This window comes from Elgaria multicarinata, chromosome 2 (assembly GCF_023053635.1).
Source record: "Elgaria multicarinata webbii isolate HBS135686 ecotype San Diego chromosome 2, rElgMul1.1.pri, whole genome shotgun sequence".
NCBI lineage: Eukaryota > Metazoa > Chordata > Lepidosauria > Squamata > Anguidae > Elgaria > Elgaria multicarinata.
Window position 1 is genome coordinate 38,125,717 of NC_086172.1, and position 23,689 is coordinate 38,149,405.

The 23,689-nt window shown below is 39.8% G+C and overlaps 1 protein-coding gene across 1 annotated transcript in view; it reads left to right on the forward strand.

Moving 5' to 3' along the window:
• Nucleotides 1-23,689, forward strand: part of CWC22 (CWC22 spliceosome associated protein homolog) — a 44,304-nt gene that overhangs the window by 10,386 nt on the left and 10,229 nt on the right. Inside the window, exons 7-17 of the mRNA XM_063116302.1 lie at nt 3,334-3,502; nt 4,980-5,033; nt 6,599-6,734; nt 6,821-7,027; nt 7,129-7,191; nt 7,716-7,823; nt 10,716-10,797; nt 11,880-11,940; nt 18,223-18,300; nt 20,596-20,748; nt 21,172-21,299. Of these exons, the coding sequence (XP_062972372.1) occupies nt 3,334-3,502; nt 4,980-5,033; nt 6,599-6,734; nt 6,821-7,027; nt 7,129-7,191; nt 7,716-7,823; nt 10,716-10,797; nt 11,880-11,940; nt 18,223-18,300; nt 20,596-20,748; nt 21,172-21,299 (1,239 nt within the window). The remainder of the gene's footprint in view (nt 1-3,333; nt 3,503-4,979; nt 5,034-6,598; nt 6,735-6,820; nt 7,028-7,128; nt 7,192-7,715; nt 7,824-10,715; nt 10,798-11,879; nt 11,941-18,222; nt 18,301-20,595; nt 20,749-21,171; nt 21,300-23,689) is intronic.

Consider the following 23,689-nt stretch of genomic DNA (forward strand, 5'->3'; position numbering starts at 1 on the left):
TTCTTCACTGGTTTTATGGGTTTTATGGGTCTGCAAAAAGATTTAAAGTGTAATGTAGACTTACCTGGGAGTAAGCCACATTGGACTTGGAATATTTTGATCATGAATATCTTAAAGGCTTTGTATTTGAAGATGGATTGAAGTGGTAAAGTCAGTGTTCAGTTGGAACAAGGTATTATAGAGCATACACAATTTCTATTTGTGTGATGTATATTTAAAAAATGTTTGTTTTTTAAAAAAATCAGACGTCTTTTTGCAAAATTGTAGAAAATCATTTTTTACTCTTGCTAATTACACCAAATGTTTTCTGATCCCTCAGCAGAGTTCATAGTCATTAGAGTGAATGGGGGTAGGCACAAAGAATTTTGGGGGTGGATAGCAAGGAAATCAGGGAATGATAAATGTTTAAAGCTAGAGGAAAATGACCTGCTTGAATAGAAAATAGAGAGACTAATTCGTATTAACTATACAATAATACAACGCACAGCATTGTAGAGAACATCATTCTATCCTTTGCAATGAGGTGTCATAGTCTTCACCTCCAGCGATGTGGGATCTTGACCTCTATACCTGTTAAACTGCCAAAAAGTACAGGTAACAGTTGAAGAGAATTAATAGGTTGCTCTGTCAACTGCCTTTCATCCAGTCAGTATTGGCAGAAAGAAGCCAGCCCCTGTATACCTTTCTCCCTGCAGAGAGGACCAAAACACAGCAGCTAGTTCCTTGCCCATAACATGCCTTGAAACCAAACAAATTACATGACTGTTGTACTAAAGACATAAATTAGTTCTTCGCACAAATTAGTAGAGACAGTGTGTTGTAGCAGCTAGGGTGTTGGCCTATGACTTCATCAGTTCAAATCCCACAGTTTGTTAACCGTGGTTTGTTTGCATGTGGTTGGGAGCAAGTGTGCTGGCTCCTGCCCACTTTGAACCCAGAACTCTGGATTGTTGAGGGAGAAACACCCCAGAGTTCTAACCCACTAACGAACCATGGGTTAAAATTCTGGGTAGTTTCTCCCTCAACAACCCAGAATTCTGGGTTTGGACATCATGGCGAACACCAGCTGGATTGTTTAACAAGGCTGGAGCAGTTGGGAGCCAGTTGCTTACTCTGAACACTCACAAACAATTCATGGTTTGTTAGTTTGATTGGCCGAACTGGGCATTTTGTAACTTTGGGCCAACCACTTTCAGGCTCGCCATGTTTGGTGCCCTGGATTCCTTGGGGGCGGGGGGAATAGGATGCAATCTAATGAAACTTTGCAGAAAGTGGAACTGTAAAAAGTAAGATTTGTGATTAAATTCCCAGTCCTCTGTCCTCTAGAACAAGAGTGAGCAGAATGTAGATCTGGATCTATGGGGTGATTTACAGTAGATTGGCAGGGATTCCTGACTCCCAATTATTTTTAAAAGCAGCAGGAAAATACCCCCGTCCCCAAAATTTGTACCACTGAAGAAAGCTTATAATTAGAAATAATTTTTGTGTGTGGACGGACTGTGTATTCTGTTTACTTCTGGAGTTCTAAATTCCTAGACTCCATTTAAATCTAAGTCTACGACTTGTACCCAAGCTCTGGTTGGTGGATCTCGTAGTTCTAATGAAAAAGAGTAGATCCCACAAGCCTGAAGTCTTTCCACACCTGCTTTGTACTTCATTCCCAGCATTCCTGACCATTGGCCATGTTGGTAGAGACCTTTGGGAACTAAATTTCCAAACATCTGGAGATTTATTTTATGCCCATCACTGTTCTAGAGTCCTTCCACCGATTTTACAGGGCGGTGGCAAGTGAATAAAAATGAGGTCCATGTTCCGTAACAGTTTGCTTGTTCTTGTAACTTAATGCTTAATCATTTGATTTGCGCTCTCACTCTCTACTTAAATCTTGATTAGCTCTAAGGGGAAATTACTGTCACAGAGTTATTGCTTCTGTAGAAGAGTAAGCAGTAGCATTAGATGAACTCCTAATCCACAAAGATCCTCTTCTGACACACTTCCTAAGTACTTTAATTAAAACATAGATTGTCAGCAAACATGTTTCTACAGGATGTTGGTGGCTTTCTAAATATCTTAAGATTTAAAAGCAATCATGAAAATAACTTTAGGGCTGAATTAGGAGACAATTTATATTTGTGGTAATTAATTTACTCTTGCATCTTTAACATTCACGCAGTGCTGGCTTTCAGATTGCTTGGTACTTTCAGAAGCTTTCTTATGTAGTAGCTGTGCCATTTTTCTACTGAATCTGTACAGCAGGATTATGATACTACTTTTTCATTAAGCACAACAGCAGTAATTTATTCTTTTACTTACCTTTAACTTTTTATGTTTTAAACCAGGTTTTTTTTTTCTAATAGAATAGTAATCATTTTTCACAGTAGCATTGCTCCAGTTGGTCTTTACTAGGACTGTATTTTTGAAAAAATGTAGTAGCTTTTGATACAAGCTTGATTTGTTAAATGGAAACATTAATGTACACTTGACCGATGAAAGAATAGTATCAAGTGATTTGGGAATACTTCACAATAGGGGTACTTGTCACTTCGGTTAGGATTGGTGTACGAGGGTGTTTTTTAAAGCAAGAGCAAAGATGTGTTGATCATTGCTTTGCTGAAACACCTTTGCAGATTAATCTGGCCCGCTCAAAGTATAATGTCTGAGCTCTTGAAATGCTTGATGATTGCAGTATAGACCTGTATCGAGAGGGCTAGTGGAGCAGGGAAAAAGATAGAAAGCCAAAAACGTTCTTAGTGAGTATTATGTAGTTTTAGTTGGTAATTCAATGTTGATGGAATAGAAAATCAAAATAATTTTCAATAAAAAAATAAAGAGAACCTAAATAATGCAGTCTAGAATAGCCACTGGCCATCTTCGAACTGTTGGGATATATGCTACCATATAACTTTTATATTAAAAAAAAAATGGGTTGGATCCAGATTGAGGCATGTATGGAAGCAGCCACCCCCCGCACACACGTCAGCCAGTCCATGCCCCTGAAAATACAGTGGGTCAGGGAACCCTGCTGAATTGAGTAGGGAATGGGGGGGGGGGGTTCCCCCCAAATTGGGTTGAGGTATTGGATTCCATGCTCTTCTCACGGAATCCAGTTTTCAGGGATTCGCATTCATCACCCTGAACTACAGCCTAATCCGTTCAGCACGGCCCCCTGATCCTCTGAATAGCATTTTCAGGGGGCTGGACTGGCTGCCGTTCAAAGGGGAGCAGGAAGCCGACTTCTGACAGCCCCTTTACACGTGCCTCAAGCTGGATCCAACCTGTAGACTTCTTCTCCAAAAAGGTGCGGCTTCAGCAGTTTTGTGTTCTCATTTGTAGGGGGTTACTGTCAAGATCCATCCTGCAAGCCCAGAGTGCTTCACCAATCTTCACTCATGTTTATGCAGCAGTTGTAGCGATCATCAATTCAAAGTTTCCAAATATTGGAGAGCTGATTCTCAAGAGGCTCATTTTAAATTTTCGCAAAGGTTACAGAAGAAATGATAAGGTATGTAAGAAAAGCCTCTGTGCAAAGTGGTAGGTTCAGATTTATTGCGCTTCTCCCTTGTTTATATTATGAGAAGCATCATTGTATTAAGTGAAATTTATTTCATCATGAATATGTTTAGGAATTGCCAGAAAGTTATGTGGTTATCAGGCCAAACAGAGATGTAAAATGTCCAGGTATTTTGAAACTATTTGGTGATGGTAGGAATTTTGTTCCCCTTTCCTCCCAAAAATGAATATAAATTTTGGGAAAATTTTTACTTTCCCTTCAAAATCCACCTAGTAAAATGGCTTTGAGAAAGTTCTTCCTTTACTTTGCAGTATTGCAACTGACTTTGTCCTGATAACCAAACCCCCCCACCCCCACCATCATTTTTCAAAACACTGTAGCTGGTATTGTTAGGGTGGAAATGCTTTCTCCATTATACTTTTATTTATTTATTTATTATATTTCTATCCCGCCCAATAGCCGAAGCTCTCTGGGCGGTTCACAAAAATTAAAATCATAGCAAGACTATCTATTGTGTAGATCGGGGAATTTTCTTTGTAGCTATTCTTTTAGTTCAAAAATGGTATATGAATTGATCTACTGAATAGCGAGAATCCAATAGTACTAGATCATCTAAACCAGTCTTCCTCAACTTGGTGCTCATCAAATATGTTAGGCTACAACTCCTAGCATCCCCCAGTCAGCATGGGAATTGTACTCCAACACATCTTGAAGGCATCAAGTTGGAGAAGGCTGATCTAAACATTTCCTGAACGTTGCTTATATCTCAATGACAGCAAACTAAATCCTGGCAAATTGCCAGGATTTGTGAATGTTGAGTGAATGATGAGTAGATCACTTGATGAATGTCCTGAAACAACCTGCTTCCATGTAATGTCCATAACCTGCAAACATAATAATGTGTTTGAAGAGACCCATGGAAATGATGCAGGTTGTAACCTACTTCAGTACATAGTGAAATGCAGACACTGAATTGGACTCAGACCTAGGCCCTTTCTACACCTAAGGATTATCCCAGGAAAATGGAGGGATTGTCCCTGCCTGCTCCCGGGATCCCCTGTGTGGCATTTGCATGCACAGGGATGATCCCGGGATGATCCCAGGAAAAAAGGCAGGTGTAGAAACGGCCCTAGTCATACTTAAAGTAGACCTATTAAAATTTGTGGTACGTGACTACTTAGAACTAACTTAAGTCTCATTTATGTCAGTGGGACTACTGTAAAATGACAGTCCGGTTCTAACTCTGGATCAGCCTCAAGAAGGGCTGATGTCTCTCCCCCCACATCACCCCCTGCCCCTCTCCTCCCCAATAATGCCAGCAAGGGAAAGAAGAAAAACTTTTTTAAGAATGTGAAATGTTAAATATATGTGTAGAAGTCACTTGTAGCCTTTGGGATAGAGTGCAGTACAAAAGCAGACATAGGAATTTCACTCTTAGTGATACGTATCTTTGTCTTTGGTTTTGTAGCAACTTTGCCTGACAGCTTCCAAGTTCGTTGCACATCTGATGAATCAGAATGTGGTAAGATACTCTGCATTACTAATAGCATGTTTGCAGTCATTCTTTCTTTAGGTATTAAAGGACCTTTCTTTCAAATATCCAAGTAATGAGGTTTTGTGGTTGTTAATTAAGAACACAGTCCTAATTCCCCATCTTGTTGACCTGTCGTTCACACATACGACATGCCCTCTCACTCACTCAGCTTACTCCATTGAGAGATGGACCCTTATGAATCATAGCAGAATTGAAGCCAGATCTAATGAAACTTAAGCATTACGCTTTAGCAATCACCTGCCAGACATATTCTGCTTGTTTGGTAGAAAGAGCAACCGTTAGTGACTGTTTCCTAATGAAGAAGACCATTACTTCACGTTTTTGCTTATTTGACTTGCAGGTCTAACTATTCAAGGGAATGAATTCAATTAAGTTCTTTATCTACCAGTACCACAGACTTAGGATGTGTTTCTCAAACATGGGCAGTAATTTTAGGTCATCAGGCCTTTGATTACAAGCATCACCTCCCCTGTCACTGTGCTCCCCCATGCACATTTGCAACTTTCTCCTGAATTTAAATGCAAACCCTTTAAGCTGAGGATTCCCAACCTTTTTGGGGTCACTGAGCACGTTTGGAATTTTGCAAGAGTGCTTTGAGCACTCTCACAAAATGGCTGCCAAGGAGAGAGCTTCCCTGTTTATAAAATAGGGAATTTGGGTACAAAACACTCAATTCCAAGAAAGAAAACGGGCGAGACTATAAGAAAAGTAACTCCCCCAAGAACCCAAGTAGAAAGCAAGAGGTGGGGCCTGAACTCCCAAACACAATACCAGTCTTTTGAACCAAAACAAAGGTAGTGCTGGACAGCAGGGTTTGGTTCTGCAGCAGCATGCCAGCCTCCCATTTTGATGAGTTGTTTTCAGTTTAAATCTTAAGAAATAAAATAAAAATCAGGAGGGACAGGGAGCCTGGTGGGTACCAAAAGAAGTGTCCACTGACACATTTGTGCCCGTAGGCACTAGGTTGGAGACCCCAGCTTTAACCCCTCCACCCTGGCATGAAGAGCAAAGAGGCTCTTCCAGAATTCTCCCTTTATGCACTTCAGCAGCAAGGTGCGATGCATGCAAGTAGCAGAGCACAGCTGAAGTGCATAGCAGAAGAACTCCGCCAAGGGGGGAGGGTTAAGGAAGCCCTTTTCCTTACCTTGGTTCATAGGGGAGTGATTCGCTGGAAAGATGAGCGATTCTGTGGGTAGAGACAATGTTGCTGGCCCTTCAGGCCTCACATTGAACTATGGCCCTTGTTATAGTAGCTGCCAACTATTGATCCACCCAGTGGGACACGACTTTGAACAGCAAATTTCTTGGCCCAAACTGCTCTGAGTCCTCCCCACCCCCTGAGCTACAAAATGGGGTCGGGTGAGGCACAACTGTTTGTGAACCATAAGTCCCAAAATGCCTCTTGGGGCACTGAGCGAGTTGCTTCTCTAGAGCGGTGTGCTGTGTTTTGTCAACTACAATATATTTCAATTATTCAAAGTTAGAGGAATTTAATTTGTAACAAAAATCTTTGTGTTGTTTTTCCTGCTGAGGCGCACGAGGTTTTGTGTTTGGAAATGCTCACCTTGCTTCTGGAAAGGCCTACAGATGACAGTATTGAAGTAGCAATTGGGTTTCTAAAGGAATGTGGCCTCAAGTTGACTGAAGTGTCTCCTAGAGGTGTTAATGGTATGTATGTACCATTGGTAGGTTTCCATCCTGATTCCTAGCATTTCGCGAAACTAACTGCCACCTTTCTTCTTTTTAAACTACAGCCATCTTTGACCGCCTTCGTCACGTTCTGCATGAATCTGAAACAGACAAGCGAGTTCAGTACATGATAGAAGTCATGTTCGCTGTGCGTAAAGATGGGTTCAAAGACCACCCGATAATTCCAGACGGACTGGATCTTGTGGAGGAGGAGGATCAGTTTACCCATATGCTGCCTTTGGAAGATGAATATAATCAGGAAGATGTTCTCAGTAAGAATGATGTTACAATGAGCATTTTCAGTCTGTATTATTTGTAATTTCTTTAAAATTCTTCCATAATTTTTGCCATTTTCATTTCTCTTTTTGTGAAGATGTGTTCAAGATGGATCCTGACTTTATGGAGAATGAAGAGAAGTACAAAGCTCTGAAAAAAGGTATGTAGCTCAAGCTTATTTTAATTTTGCACAGTTGTATTTCTAATGAAGCGCATGATAAAAGTGTGTTTTATGGCTAGTTCTTTGGATTTAGTGGAAACAATTTATAATCAAGGCAAAACAAAACTTTTATTTGTCTTATGCAAGTAATGCCACAAGTTTCAGAAAACAATCTGAATTTTGGTTTTGTCTAAAGTTGGGGGATATTTTACTGATCTAGCAGTGCTTGCTTCTTTTAAATGATTTCATTACTATTATGTCCAGCCCACCAGCATAATATGTGTTAAAGTCCTGTGGGTTTGTGGGTGAATGAACCGTACAATCTTACACATACCTACTCAGAACTAAGACCCACTGAGTTCAATGGGATTTACTCACAAATAGATTGGATTAGGATTGAAGGCCAAGACAATATTTGTTGATTGGGTTTTTAAGCGTCCTCTTCTAAATATTATTTGGTCATCTGAACCTGAATGTCTCATCTAGCCAAACCTGGTCTTAATCCTTTTTTCTTCTTATTGTAGAAATTCTAGATGAAGGTGACAGTGACTCAGAAACTGGTCAAGATGGTGGAAGTAGTGAAGAGGAGGACGAAGAGGAGGAAGATAAGGAGGATGAGGAGGATGAAGAAGGTAAGGCTGAAACAATTTTATGGGCTAGTTGGAGCTATGGAAGTTCAGTACACTAGGATAATAAACTGACTTTTGTTTACATTAAACTGTTATTCCATTGAATTTATGTTGCTTTGCCATTATATGAATTGTGCATGCCTTTTTATCAGTCTCATTAAGACAGTAACTGTGGTGGTTTGTTTGCATCAGCAAGACTGAATGCTGAGGTGCTTTTAGGTTAATACATTATACAACTTAGTTGCCCTTTCCATTCTCAATCAAGGTTCCATCTTGGTAAATTTCTAGACAGAAACGTGATCAAGACGCTTGTGGCATGAACTTCAATTGGATCCCAAAAGCTATTTTTGTGGTTCCTAGTGGAATTTTAAAAAACCTGGCCAGGAGATACATATCATAATCTGCTTTTGAAAGTTCTCAACTTCTGATACTTGAGAAACATACGTTCAATTCTTCCTAGGGCATTCTGAACTATTTGTGTTGGGCTGTATTTTTTTATCCCAGCTTTTTATTTCCTTCACATTTTAACAGTGAATCAATGTGTAAATGAGTAAGTAAGATGTATAGTTGTGTTTGTGTGTGGGTGTGCGCACACGTGTGTGTGTTTGAGAGATCTGGAAGTTAGGAGGTTTTACCCAGGATTCTATCAGATTTTTTTCATTTTCCTTTCCTGCTATAGATTAATTCTAAGTATAATCTTCTTAACAGGCATTTTTGCAAAGTGCTGTGCTGTATTATTACTACACACAAACACACACACACACACACGAGTAATGGGCACAATCAATCCAGACCTAAGCACTACCATTGGATTTAAATCCTTGCAATTGAAACTGAGATTTAAAATGTTTAATTTGTGCTAGAACTTGCCCGTTATTAACGCCACTTTCTTTCCTGAAAAACATGGGTGTAAGGCATGCTTCCTTGAGATTCTTCTGTGTCCCTTGTTTCCTTCACATGTTAACTTCATTATTTTATAGTCTATTTCAGTCTTTATTGACTATGGACATATGTTTGACAAAGGGAAGCAGCATTGTATGTCTTGTCAGTCAATAATTGATAAAACTTTGCCATAATTTAAAAGAAACAACAACACAGACTTGTTGCAAGCAGAGAGTGGTTGGATAGGCATACAAGAACACTTTAAGATGGGTTCTTCACATTTGCAAAATCTTCCAGAAAGCACTGTTTCTTCAACAGTACTCTTGGGAAAGGAAAAGTTTTGATTCCAAGCAAATAATAAAAATAAAACATAGTAATTACAGAAGTATGTCATCACTTGCATTGCTCATATGGAAACTCTGGAGGCCGCTCCCATGAAAAGTAGGACATTAATTCATTTCAGAGTAGCTTATTTGGGTCTTGGTGCCGTGAGTGATACGCTGTTCTGCTTGTAGGCCCGATCCGTGATGTCCTTATTGCCCTGGAAGAATTCCTTCTCCCAAATCTGGAAGGAATTTTCTCATTAATTTTTAATACAGAATCAGATTTTCATGCACAGATTTTGGTTCCCCTTTTGAAGTAATGCAGCAATCTGTATGCACAAAAGACATATCTGTGCATCTTAGCACGCATGGGTCTTTGGATCAGGGCATTAGAATAGTTTCATATTGTTCTTTTAAACGGAAAAGTAAGGTAAATCTGTCCCTCAACTACTTAGCACAAAACTCTCATAGTCATAGTTCAAAATGATACTATTTTTGTCATCTATAATTTTGATGCATATTAACTGGGAAATGGATAAAAAACATAGCAGGAAATAGTTGCAAGATAGCTTTTTAAAAAGCCTCTAAGACCAGCCTTTCTCCCCACCACCACCACCACCACCACCTGATATCTTCCAATCTGTCTCAAAACTCATTTGTGACAATTTGATGTCTATTCCCATGCTTATCCACTTGGTTGGTTGGTTGCCTAGAAGAAGTTTTTACTCACCACAGGCAAGCAGTGCAAAGTTACAAAAGTTGGTTTTCTTTCTGTTTCCTTCTAGGGCACAAGGACATAGTTATATAGGTCGAGAGTGACCCACTTGAAGTTTCTGTGGGCTAATAACTTCTGTGAGCATAATTAGAATGCTAGTTAAGTTGTATTATTATTATTATTATTTATTTATTTATATAGCACCATCAATGTACATGGTGCTGTACAGATTACACAGTAAATAGCAAGACCCTGCCGCATAGGCTTACAATCTAATAAAGTTGCAGTAAACAATAAGGAGGGAAAGAGAATGCAAACAGGCACAGGGAAGTGTAAACAGGCACTGGGTAGGGTGAAGCTAAACAGTATAGAGTCAGAACAAACTCAATATTTAAAAGCTATAGGGAACAGAAAGGTTTTTAGCTGAGTTTTGAAAGCTGTGATTGAGTTTGTAGTAGTATATTTGTGGTAGTATGTTTGTTTCCATGTATAAGAGAAAAGGTAGATTGATAACATTGTTGTGCTGATGCCTGTGATGACACAGTGAGTTTAACTTGCCTATTGTGCTAGAATTCCCAATACTTCTTTGTAACTTGAAATTATATAAATCTAAAGTTGCTGTAAAACATGTATGCTCGCAAAAGCAAGGCACCCATTTCCTGCTGATTCCCCTGCTTACTGCAGCTCTTCATGCCATATCCCATACGGCTTCCCAATCCTCAGAAGTAGATTGTGGGGGGGGGGGGGGGCTGCAGTGGATAGCGGGGATCAGCAAAAATTGGATCTCCCACTTTGCACAAGCGAACATGCTTTCAGTTAGCACAAAGCCGCCATTGGATACAATCGATTGTTATTATTTAATCGAGGATAATTTATCTTCCAGCTATCGTTTCTGAAATAGTATATTCCTAATGTTTTTGCATTCTGACTGCTTCATCATAAAATTCCATGTTTTTCCCCCTCTCCCTCTTCAAGGACAAAAAGTGACTATCCATGATAAAACAGAAATCAACTTGGTCTCCTTCCGCCGGACCATTTACCTTGCAATTCAGTCAAGGTAAAATGAAATATAATTCTCAACTGAAATGTGATGCCCTTGCTCTATAATTTTGCAGATAGTTTTGCAAGCCAGCATATTATTTATTTATTTAAAACATTTCTTAGCCACCTTTCAGGGCAGATAATATATGTGTGAGGACTAATTCCGGGTTGAATTCTTATATCTGAATCTTAAGTAGCATACTTCGGCATACACTTAGGAATGCTGTTGAAAGGAATTTTTCCAGGTGAAGAAAAGGGACATATACAATATGTGTGTTTGTAAGAGAGAGGGAAGTGACAAAAACAGAGTCTGAAAAGCTTTGCTTGTTAATTAACAAGATGTTTTTATTGTCCCCTTTACATCGTTCATTAGTAATTTTTATATCAGGACATTCTGAAACAACATTCCAGAAGGCCATAATGTTCTCATTTGTTTAGTTACTAGACATGGTACATTTCTGTTTAGGATGATGTTGTAGCAATAATGACTCACAAATGGGAGTCATTTTGTTTTTAGTCTGTCTGAAAATCTATTGGTCTTGGCCATCATTCATATAAAAATGTTAAATGGCTAAAATAGAATTGTTTTTCAACAAAAGTTTTGTAAAAAGGTTGTTAAATTCTTTATGCTTTTTAATGAAATGTCTGAGGGGAAAAATGCTGTGGTGGATTTTCAATTAACTGCAGTGACAGTATTGATTTATGCATTTTTCTTTTTAATGAACTTCTTGCAACTGTGCCCATGCTAGCTTGCTTACTCCACTAGATCTAAAGTCCATAGATTTGCTTGCCTTATGTCTGATACGTGAAGTGGGGATAAATGGAAATCTATGAGTGTGGGGCGGAGGGGTGTTTTGGAGGTTCTTCTGCTCCTCAAAAGAATTCTCGCATCTGAGACACTGGCACATAGGTGACTTAATTACTATTTTTTCTGGAAGAATGGGTAAAACTAGCATTGGTTGGATGTTTCAGTAGTTTTGTTTCAGGCCTACAAAATGTTGCTTTTCTAATGCAGAAAATATTGTTGTCAGCACAGAAATGTTTTAAGCTGTTAAGGTTGAAAGTCAGTTCTGGATACGCTTTTTTCCCCCTTTGCAGTTTAGACTTTGAAGAATGTGCTCACAAATTGCTGAAGATGGATTTTCCTGAAAGCCAAACGGTAATTCTCCCTAATTCCTTTTTTTGCTTTCCTATTCCTGGAGGAAGTATTTTTTTTCTTTCAGATATTGACACAATTTATCATATTACATAGCATATCAGTTAATACATGGGAACTCAGCTAAATTTTAATTAAAGCTGTATCTTTTCCAGAATAATGCTTTTTTTAGTATGTATAGTAAATCAAGCTGTAGCTAATGTTGTTGATTTTCCTTCTTACCCGTAACATGCCCTCAAAATAGAATGATGAAAGCTGATGTTGTATTGTTCTGTGTTTAAAAATGTTTGCTCTGCTAAAATGCAGCTTTGTAACAGATGAAAAACATTGAGGCTGAAAGTTCTGAGGCCAAAAGAAAATATTTCCGGAAAGCTGTGTGGTGTGTGTTGCTTTGCTGACACTGTTTTTAAAACATTCCTGTCAGGCCCACGACAGGCCCTATAGAAGTCTTGTCCACCTGCTGAGAGTCAAGGTGAAGAAAGTCAGAGTTCTTTCAATTTTCCTCTCAGAAGCATATCCATACTTTATCTCTGTCGTCCTGGAAGGATGTGGGATGTATGTTCACACCTGAACTAGGAACTTTCAAGGAGCCTTTCAGTCTCTCTGTATGCACAGTAGGGAAGGAGAGGGGCACAGGGTTTCCTTGGCCACATGTTCTTTATGAGTTCATTGACGTGTACTTTTGGGCTACGTGAACCAGCCTTGGGCTCCCCTCCTCCAGCACAGCTGTGAGGAGGAGGTCGGAAGTACCGCCTTCCAATTCTTCACTATGTTTTATGGCTATGTCCAAAAAGGCCAAACACTGGTTAGTTTAAGTTCTATTGAAATAAGCCATGATGAAACCATAATTTATTATCCTGTCTTGTTAGTAAACCACAATTTAAACTTAACTTGATGTAGAATACTTCATGAAAAAAGGAAGCGGATGCTCCTAGTCTTATGATTCTGCCACAGTGGAAGGGGCTGTGCATGAGTCCAGGACTCTCGCCTGCTTATTCATATGATCATATTTTAGTGTTATGAACAAAAACAGGCCATGCTGTGGGATTGCACACTGATGTGGAATTTGTATCAGGACACCATTTTCTACTTACATGCCTCTCATTTCCACTTGTATCTCTCATTTTTGTAAACGAGCTTCTAAATTTATTTTTTTAAGTATAATCCTTGCCTTCTTTTACACAGTTTCTTCCATTTAAGGCATAATGTGGAGGGTAGGTAACATGGTGCCCAGAGGCACCACTGTGCCTCTGGTCATCTTTCTTAGAGTCCTACCTCTGCCTTGAAGTCAGCCTTTTAGGCAGGTCACTTGTCCTTTGTGACTAGCCATACCTCCCATGGCAGCCATTTTGTGGTGGTGTCCAGGACAGTTTCTGAAATTGCAAAATGTGCCCATGAGGCCAGAAAGGTTGCCTACTCCAACATAATGGAAGGACATCTTCTCTCCTGCTGAATGAAGGAGTGTAAGTAGGAAAGAGCAGGACAGTCACCAACATATGTTGTTGTTGTTATGTTGTTGTTGTTATTTGCATGGGTAAATGCAGTACCACTGTAGTGGTTGTGTGTCCCTATTCCACCTATAACTAAAGCTGAGGAAAAGCGGGGTGTTAAGCAGCTGAATAATCAAGCTTGGTTGACCATATCCTGAACACTTGTTTATTTATGTTCACATTGCATGAAATGTCATATGTCTGCTAAATCTATTCAGCTAATAGTGAAACTGCATCTGTGTTGAGTTAGCTGTGTACTATCCAAATTGCTGAAGGAAAACAGAGGCCAATAGGATTTTTGGAGCCCATTAATATGGGCTGGCCAATCTTTCCCACTAACCAGCTTGGTACACAACAACCCAGAGTATGGGTTAAGTAAGAGTTGTTGAAACATAGTTCGTTGTTGAATTGTGGATTGTTGTTATGTGTGAACCCTGCACTATGGTTTAACTATGGTTTGTTAACGGTGAACAACCCAAGAGTAAACCATGGGTTCTTTGGTTGTTTAGGGTTAACAACTCACAGATAAACCACAGTTCAGGTCCCATCTCCTGCCCCCCATGAGCAGGCCTAACAACTGTAGCAGTCGCATCCCTCTTTTGGAAGTCATTCTTATGAATCCCAAACATTTGGAAAACGTAAAAAAAATGCCTTCCACTTTTCCACCAGATTAGATTTCATCATGGTAAATTTTGCAGGCATCTACTTGTATTAGTTTTAAGATTTCAATTGTTCAATCACTTGTATACTCTTTGGGAGGAGAGAACCGATGTAGAGGACCTGTATGATTTCCTATTTTATAGTGAGAGATGAGTTTAGTATGTTATTTGAGGGTTTTCTACCTCACTATATTCAGCTAATTCCCAGGCAGAAAGAATTAATAGAGTTTATTTTAAATGTGAGATGAAGATGATAATTCTGCCAATTTTGGAAGTAAATTCCACAGTGAAGGGCAATGTTTTGGTAATCTAAGCATGTGATGACCCATCTCAATGCTTATGAATCTTGCTGGTAGCCAGGACTCTTTTAATATTGAGTCAATCTTGATAATGCTTAAATAATTTCAGGTGTTCTCATGGACAAGAGTGTGGCCAGATATAATATACTCTGATAATGTACCATGATTCTGCTTAAGCATTGCATTTCTGAAATATGACTCCCATACGTAAAGGCCTGGATCCAGACTGCTGCTAGCTGTGGAAGGGGCACAGGAAAATCCCGCCAATTCCCCTGCAACCATTTCTACCATTAGAAAATCTTATCCAGGGAGTTGGTGGGCGGCCCTCCAGAGCAGTATGAAATGGAGTTAGGAGCTGCAGGGGGAGGAGGAATTGGTTAAAGGTGCCTTCCCCCTCTGCTGGTCAAATGTCTTCTGCGGATGGAAGGATCCCTTTTGTTCATGTAACACAAGTTTGGATGGAACGCAGTTTCTTTTATATATTGTCACCCTAGAAAATTGATGTACTCAATAATACTTTCTTACTGAGTTGCTAAAATGTATAGGCCTAATTTGCCATTGCGGGGAAGGAGGTGACAGTTCAGTTTTGTCCTGTGCTAATTAGAATAGAAAATCGAGTTAGAAAGAAGGGGAATGCATTTAAGAAAAGCAAAAATTCTAAGAAAATGGTCAGCAGAAATAAGCAAATGACAGTCCCAGAGGCAGCAGAATAGCAGCGCCAAGACATTTGCTTATAGACTTTGCCAAGAAACCAGATGCTGTTAGAAGACTGCCTTTGATACTTTCATCTGCCTTCCATCTGAGGAGCATCCTTGATTCTTAAAGAGAGAGAAGTGATCTGGTAGTAAAATGCTTTGGGGTAAATAGTGGCATGTGGCACTGACTTCAGATTAAAACTCGAAAGGGAACCTTTGAAAACGCCAAAGTACCTGCAGTTGTGAAACATTTTCGGCCCTCATTCTTCAGAACTTATGACTTCTTCAGTTGTTTCTGTGTCAACTATATTAAGATGAAGCGTCTCTTTTATTGATTTTTTTTATTGTCCAGCTTGAGTAAATGCAGTGCTCAGCTCTTGGAAAGTGCGGTAGAGGTTGACAATTTGTTAAGGGAGCCACATGTGGTCCAGTGCAGACTTAATGCTCCCGCTCTCCAGTTGTGGGAAAGAGATTAGAAGTTAGCAATAGGATTGCACATTATTATTATTATTGCATTTATATCCCGCCTTTTTTCCTCCAAGAAACCCAAGGCGGCGTACATAATCCTCCTCTCCATTTTATCCTCACAACAACAATCTTCATAATGTTCCCTTCCCCTTGGGCAAGGGCTAGCTCTGCGCCAATGTTAACCATGGTAAACACAAACTGAAGTTCCCGCTGTAATAAATAATTGTTTTACAGACTCTGGTTAAGAAGGAACCTGGCTAGCATGAATAATGGCTGAGGGTTCTCAAATAGAGAGGAACAAGTGATCCTGTAACCTGTTCTCAAACTCTCAAGTGTAGTTACAGCTTGGGAGAAGTGTTTCTGCATCTATGCATTGCTATGTCTGGGAGTGAAGGAAGACATGAGGAAAGACAGGTCTACTGTACTGCTGCTCGTCCTCCAAATACTTGTCTAATACTTTTACCTTATTCACCGTAGTTAAAGCCGTGGTTTAAAGTGTCTTCTGAACAGGGCCAATGTAATTATTACTAACAGGATAAGCAAATGGGCTATTACAGGCTAGTAACTAAATCTTGGCTTAACCTCCTTAACAAGGTTTGGCTTCACCACTTGTCAGTAGCTCATTTGTATAGCGGGGGGGGGGGGGGTGCCCTGAAAAGCTGCAGACTTTTTAGTCCTACCAAACCTCACTTTACATAGCTCTCTCATAGAAGTTAGTTTCTCTGTGTCCTATTTTTAGTTCAGCCTGTTGCCTTACACCAGTGGTGGGTATTTAATGGAATGTGAATTTTTGGTCTCACTTGTGCTGCAGGTTGGAGAATGTAAAAAAACCATCTGTCCTGTTGTTTCCAGCATTTTCCAAACCTCCATGCAAGTGATGTAACATCTCCCCACCTCTTCCTGAAGCCCACTACTACATGCAGGTAGCTGGAGGAAGAGGTAGGCCTTTCTTCCCCTTGCGCTGAAGTTGAGAAAATATTAAAAACTATGGAAGAGACTCCGGCTTTTTCTTCCCTTCTCTAAACTGCAGCGCAAGTGAGAACTTGTGGGACCCGCGGGGCTATCCTCACCAGAGGACCAGTAGCCATTTGCCCCTGCCAAGTGGAATTGAGGGTACCTGGAGCTTGGTCAATAATTTGGGTGCTGTGCATGCCTCAGTTGCATCACATAACTGCAGGAATTTTTTTCTTTTTTAACATGAGCTTCAAAGATCGGCCTGAAAAAACATGGCCAATGCCTGGTGAAATCTAAGAGCCAGTGTGACGCTTTTGCTGGCCAACGAAGGGAACTTTGATAGCTCTTTGTCCCTTCCACATGCCTAACAGAAGTCGAATAGACCATGCACTGCAAATACGTTCAAATTCGCATCATTTATATTGTGTGCCATCTCCATTTTCATGCACAAGGCACACAGATCTGCCAGTGAGTTCATAAAGAATATGTAGGATTAGGCGAAAGAGTTTAGCAAGTGAAACAGAAGATACCATTAAGCTTTAAAGCCACAGTTTGCCAGTAAAACGGCTGTGCGACTTCCATCACAGCATTCTTTCAAAATAATTAAAAAACGTTTTAATGTTTAATCTGGAAGACGGACACTTTGGGTCTAACCTCTGCTTGTTTTGAATAAGCTAGCAAGAGTGTCTTTATAGGCAAATCTGTTTCCCTGCACATGGTTACTCAAGATATTCTGCTAGAAAACATTGTAATATTTAATTAAAATGTTAAAATATTTAATTACTTTACCCCATAGGGGATATTATAATATTGTAACTGCAGTTAAGAGAGCAAAAAGTAATTTGTTTTGCAAGTCATGCTGACTTCATTAGCAACAGCATCAGCATATTGTCCTGTTTTATTGTATGGAAACTGATTGACTGCAACATTAGTGTAATAGAACAATATAAAATGTTAATATACATTTTAATATATCAAACTAATGTAATGTATTAGAAAAGAAAGCTCTTAAGACACTGGTAGTTAGCCCTTCCCCACCACTGCCAGCACCAAAAAATGCATTCATTTATTTCCGAATATTTATTTGTTTGAGTTTTTATCTCATTTAATATAGAATAATTGCCACGATCACACAATGTGCTGGATAGAAATGTTTTAATAAGGTATATAAGATAGCAAGAAGAATAAAAAGTCTAGGTTTTTAATTCTTTGTATTAAAATGAACTTTTTACATGTTTGTGGGCACCTTCTAATGAAAACTTTTTTAGTATCTTTTTGTAATTTACTTCTTGGTATTGTAGAGTTTTTGTGTGCTTACCTGTATTGCATCTTTAAAGTTGATATAACCATGATGGTTGAAACAACAAATCTGTATTGGACCAAAAAGTCGAGGAAATACCCCTTTATGGGTGGGAAAGTAGACATTTTTTAAATCACTCTGTAAGGGCAATTGATCTTTTTGGGATGAGTTGATCTGTTTGGGATGGTTTCATGCCCTGCATATGCTGAATTCATTTGGGGTTTTTTACCTTTTGACTCTATTGCATTTTTTTAACCTGTATACTATGATTTTCATGGGGCAGTTTTTAAATGAATACATCTGTACCCCCAAATTATAGCGCTGTGTTAAAGTTTTTTGTGTGTGTGCTTTTAGAAGTTTAGGAATTGTTTTCAGTTGATACACAGAATTTCCTTAAGAACTTTTCCCCCCTTCTGACAGAAAGAACTATGCAACATGATACTTGATTGTTGTGCTCAGCAGAGAACATATGAGAAATTCTTCGGCTTGCTAGCTGGGGTGAGTTGCTTTCTTCATAGACAGTGTATGCATGAACTTCTTTTCTAGTAAAGAGGGCAGGTTTGCGAAAGTACTTTCAGCATCAACTGATAACATGGCATCTGTGACAGCTGTGCTAGAACAAATGCCACTTCATCACATATCAAATAAAGGTTTTCAAAAATGAGTCGCTTCATACATCAGGCCCTGAGTTATCAAGAATGTGTGGACCAGCCCATAAGAGCAGGAAGCATAAAGCAAGTAGATTGGCATCATCCATTTGCATGCTTTATTGAAATGGTGGAACGTTGTAAGTTTGGCGTTGATTATCCCAGATACACAAAGGACACACTTCCTTTGAGGCTTGGTTGGGAAATGATATGCTTTAAAAGCAGAAAAGATACGATGCTTTTTTGTTTGTGTCGGACACGTTGTGATCAATGTTTTCGAACCTTACCCTGTTATCCATAAGCTTAAAGCTGGTTTGGAATTGCCTACAGAGCTGCAAGCAGCCCTCCTTTAGCTAGCTTGGCTGTGTCTAAGGGTAAGCAGGGAATCAATAGCTAGGATCTAAATGATGGCAATTCCATAGGGGGTTTATCACCCGCCATGACTCTCCCCCCCTACCTCCCAGTCCACCCCAATAGGTTGTGAGACCCTCTACAATGACATTCCATGAAGGATGAGACACCTGCCTGTCACCAGAAGGGAAAATAGGCCACCCTGAATGAAGAAGCATGTTGTGCCTCTTTGAATCTTAGCTTATATAAGAGAAAGCTTTAGACCCTTAAAAATGCATGGAATTATTGAAGTATCAATAATCACAATTGCTTCTTTCAGCAATGTTTTCCATATATATACTAGGCAATATATTAGCTCTGGCAAAATGCTTTCAATGGCAGTCTTTGGTGACAAATTTGAAAGACCTCTACATGCAATCATGTTTGATGGAAACAAACATGTGTTTGGAAAATGCTATTTAGACCCACCCTACGTTAAAATAAATAGTTCATTTAAGCAAACCTGGGCTTCGATTCTATTCTGCTTGTACCAGGTAGGAATGCAATTTCTGCCAACTCCCCCTTCAAACTACAGATTCCTGTACCGCCATGCCCCACACCATGCCCAAGACTTTTCCAGCGCTTTGGAGTGGGTGGAGTAAGCAGCTGTAGAGGCAAGCAGGAAGAGCCTGTTCCAGGAACGGAGCACAGGATCCAACCTATTTCCTTCATCTCTGTTTCTGCGAAAGTTTGAAAGTTTTCTTTGAGGAAATTGATATGTACAGTTACAGGCTTGGGACCACACTTCCACGGCAAGGGCATCCTCTGAAGGTGGAAGCAACTTTTTCTGATCCCCACTGCACCCTCCCAAAACAGTGGAGAAGCCTCCAGAACAGTGGGGAGGACTGCAGAGGAAGGGGGGGGGGCAGAATTCAGGAACAATTGCCTCCTCTCCCCCCTTCCACCAGTGGGACCCTCTACTGGATCAAAGAATAAAATAGGTTTAAGGAAACTGATTAGAAACAATGTGCCAAATTTAAGCGGAGCTATACCTGTTGAAATAAAATCATGCGTACATAGAATATATATATTTAATCATAAAACAAATATATACACTTAAAATTGGAACAAAATGATCCACAAACAAACAATAATCCCAAACGCATTTCGGCCCACAAGGTCTTCATCAGTGTGTGTGGGGGAATTTATACAGATTTTAAAAACTTTTTTTATGCCCCAAATACATGAATTTTCAATAGGACCAAAAATTGGCTCCTATAAATCTTCAAAGATATACCAGAAAAGATAGGGGACTTGACATACCCTCCTGTCTCCAAGAAACTTGACTCTCAAGTTGTATTTGAAGCATAAATAATATCTTTAGGTCGTGCAGGCTTGTAAAAAGCCTTCAAAAGTATATGCAGGATAAGCTACTGGATCACATAGACATAAGCCTATGGACAGAAGGAGGCTTTCTGTTCACAGAAGGCTAAGATAAGGTCTAACCCCAAATTAACTGTGAAAACGTAATGGCTTGGATCCAAAAATCCCTGTCCATGAGTGTGAACCATTTTGCCCACTTGTAGGGGGATCACTGATTTCCCCCACCCAGTTGTATTTCCCTGGTCCCCCTTAAATGTCCCATCCCATGCCTAGGCAGAAGTGCCTTCCTTTTACACCTGGGAATCTTTGGATGCACGCCAATATCTGACAAGCAAGGCCTCCTTACATCGTTTTTATAAATATTTTCACATTTAGCTCTGGCACACTTCATTTTTTAAAACGTGTTTTTCTGAACTGTGTCCTCCATTTTCAGCGTTTCTGTATGTTGAAAAAAGAATACATGGAATCATTTGAAGCCATTTTCAAAGAGCAGTATGATACCATACACCGGTTAGAAACCAACAAGTTGAGGAATGTCGCCAAGATGTTTGCACATCTTTTGTATACGGATTCGCTTCCATGGAGCGTAAGTAGGGAAAAAAATCTAGCCTTTGCGTTATGCATCTGGTTTCTGAAAAGGCAAAATAATCTGGCTGTCCTTGTTTTTCTGTTTCAAAGTCCTTAAAATGTAGGCAGAATCAGTTAAAATTCATGTTGTATGTTGAGTGCAACATTAATTTTGACAATGACAAGGGCCGTGAGAGCTCGGAAGTAGACCAACTCACTAGGAAAATTCAGATCTACTGTTTGGAATCAGGGCTTTACATTTAAATGAACTGAAAGTGTAAACATGTTGTGAAGATAGTTGCCAAGCCACCTGACACTTGCATGGATTTGCCACAGTTTGAGGAAAAGCACTTTGGGGACAATGTGCATAAATTTGATTGTTTTAAAGGGGGAAATGGGTTTTGAGTGTTTGGAATGAACCTATCACTTCTTCAATTTGTAGGTCCTTGAATGCATAACCCTAAGTGAAGAAACTACAACATCGTCCAGTAGGATTTTTGTTAAGATATTCTTCCAAGAACTTAGTGAATATATGGGACTTCCTAACCTTAATGCAAGGTTGAAGGATGAGTAAGTAGATGTTCCACATTGTGAATTAGACTGATGGTACCTTTTTATTTGAACGTTCTTATGTACCGATGCTAGACCTCACTGTTAGCTTTGAAGTTCCCAATTGAAATTCATTTCTGACAGTGTCTTTATTCTTAACGTTTGGTTGTATCCAATGTTAGAGAAGGAAGGAAAGGAAAGGAACCTCTTGTGCAAGCACTGAGTCATTACTGACTCTTGGAGGGATGCCAGCTTTCGCTGACGTTTTCTTGGCAGGCCTTTGCCTTCCCTGGCCCTTATTACCTTTCCCCCAGCTAACTGGGTACTCATTTTACCGACCTCGGGAGGGTGGAAGGCTGAGTCGACCCAAACCGGCTGCCTGAAAGCAGCTTCCGCTGGGATCGAACTCAGGCCGTGGGGAGAGTTTCAGCTTCAGAAACTGCTGCTTTACTGCTCTGCGCCACACGAGGCTCAGTCAGAGTAGACCCATTGAAATTAATTTGACTTAAGTTCAACTAACACTGGATATAATTTGAAACTGTGTTTTCTCATATAAAGGTATTGTGGGGTTTGGTATTGTTTTTGCTGTTACATTTACATATCATTTGGAACAATAGTTCTGAAGCAAAACAATATTTTCATGGGCTTGGATTCAGAGTTCCTGTGAACAGGAATCTGCTCATGGGACATCCCTACTGGCAGAAGGCAGAAGAATGTGATTTTGGCCAATTGCTCCTTCCCCCTGAAAAATTCACTCCAAAGGGTTAGGGAGATTTTTGGAAGAGCAGGGGAGATGGTATAGGAGAAGGAGAAATCGGTGAAAATCATCTCCCCTCCCTTCCTCAAGTGGGAGCCTCCACTAGATTGCAGTACCTTCTGTAAAATGAAGGGGCCATTCTTTGATTGGAAGGGCAACTCAGAATCCAACACACTGACCTGGTTCACACCTCATAATAAGCCATCATGGGTTGAATGTGCAAGCCAGTGCCTGGGGTGTGTGTGTCACGTTGTGCTGTTATTTGAGAGTTAAACCACCTTCAGATAACCCTTGCCATTGAACTATGGGTGGTTGTTGAAACATGGTTTGTTGTGTTGTGTAAACCAAGCCGTTCTAACAAATCATGGTTTGTTAACCATAAAAATGCATTTAAAAAAACACCATGGTTTGTTGTTGGGATGTGGGTTTGTTGTGGTTAACAAACCATGCTTTGTTACCATGGCTGCATTCACACAATACAACAAACCATGTTTTATCAACTATCCACAGTTCAATAACAAAGACAGTTCAACCTTGAGTGTGGTTTTTTGTGTTGTGGGAACCCAGTCGTTGAGCTTGTTCTGGCTTTTCCCCTTCCCAGTGTGTCGCACACATGCTCATTATTTTCATAATTACCTGCACTGCAGAGTGGATTAGTGTGTCATCTGAATCCAGTGCCTCATGGGTAGCGTGGGTACAAAGCCACCCCCTCTGTGCCGCACACCAGGATAGGGCAACACACTAACACACCTTGCAGTGTGGGTAATTATGTAAACAGCAGGGTGTGGGGAGAAGCCACAATGGCTTCTTTTCTCCCCTGCAATTACCCAAGCCTGATGTTACGTTGTGACATTCATTGCTATGTAAGAGAAAAAGGGGAGTGCCTCTTCTGAGATAGCACTTGCCATCTACTTGTATTAATAATACATATTTAGATCTGTTGCCTGATTAATTGGACCCCATTTTAGTCATCTAAAATTTTTTATCAGTTGACCTAACTGACTAATCAAACCAGTTAGTTGAATGTTGCACCTGAGTGTTTACCAATTAATAGTTCAACTAAGTTTAAACATCCATAACATGTCCGTGTTCTGTTGCTTATGATACTTAGAACAACTACATTTCTTGAGTAATAAATTTAATTGACATTTCTTGGAGATCACAGGTTTGTTTTGGATAGTCTATCTACATTCCATGTTTGAAAAAACAGGAATAATACCCACTTTGGAGTTAGTCATTTGCTTCATTGTCGGTTGTGTTTGACTCTCATGATATACTTTATGAGAAAACAGACAGGGTAAGATATTCATCATCTTTCTGTCCTGCACCATTTTAAAGTAAATACAATAAAATATGGATCATGACTCCTTAGAGCAAACTACGCCAGAATAAATTTGCTAGTCCTTAAGATGCCACAAGAGTGTTTGTTTTTGCTGCAATAAACTAATATGGATGTCCTCTAGAAATTAACACAGGTGAATCCTAACACAAGCTACAATATTTCCCTCCCTCCCCAGACCAGGTTCACCCCAGACTCCAAATAACAACCCAGGAGAGAACCACAAGCCTTGCCAGCCGTCATTATTTCTGGCTTGTCTAGATTTCTGGCTTCCCCATTTCCATGTCCAGACAGTGATTAAGCACTGACACAGCA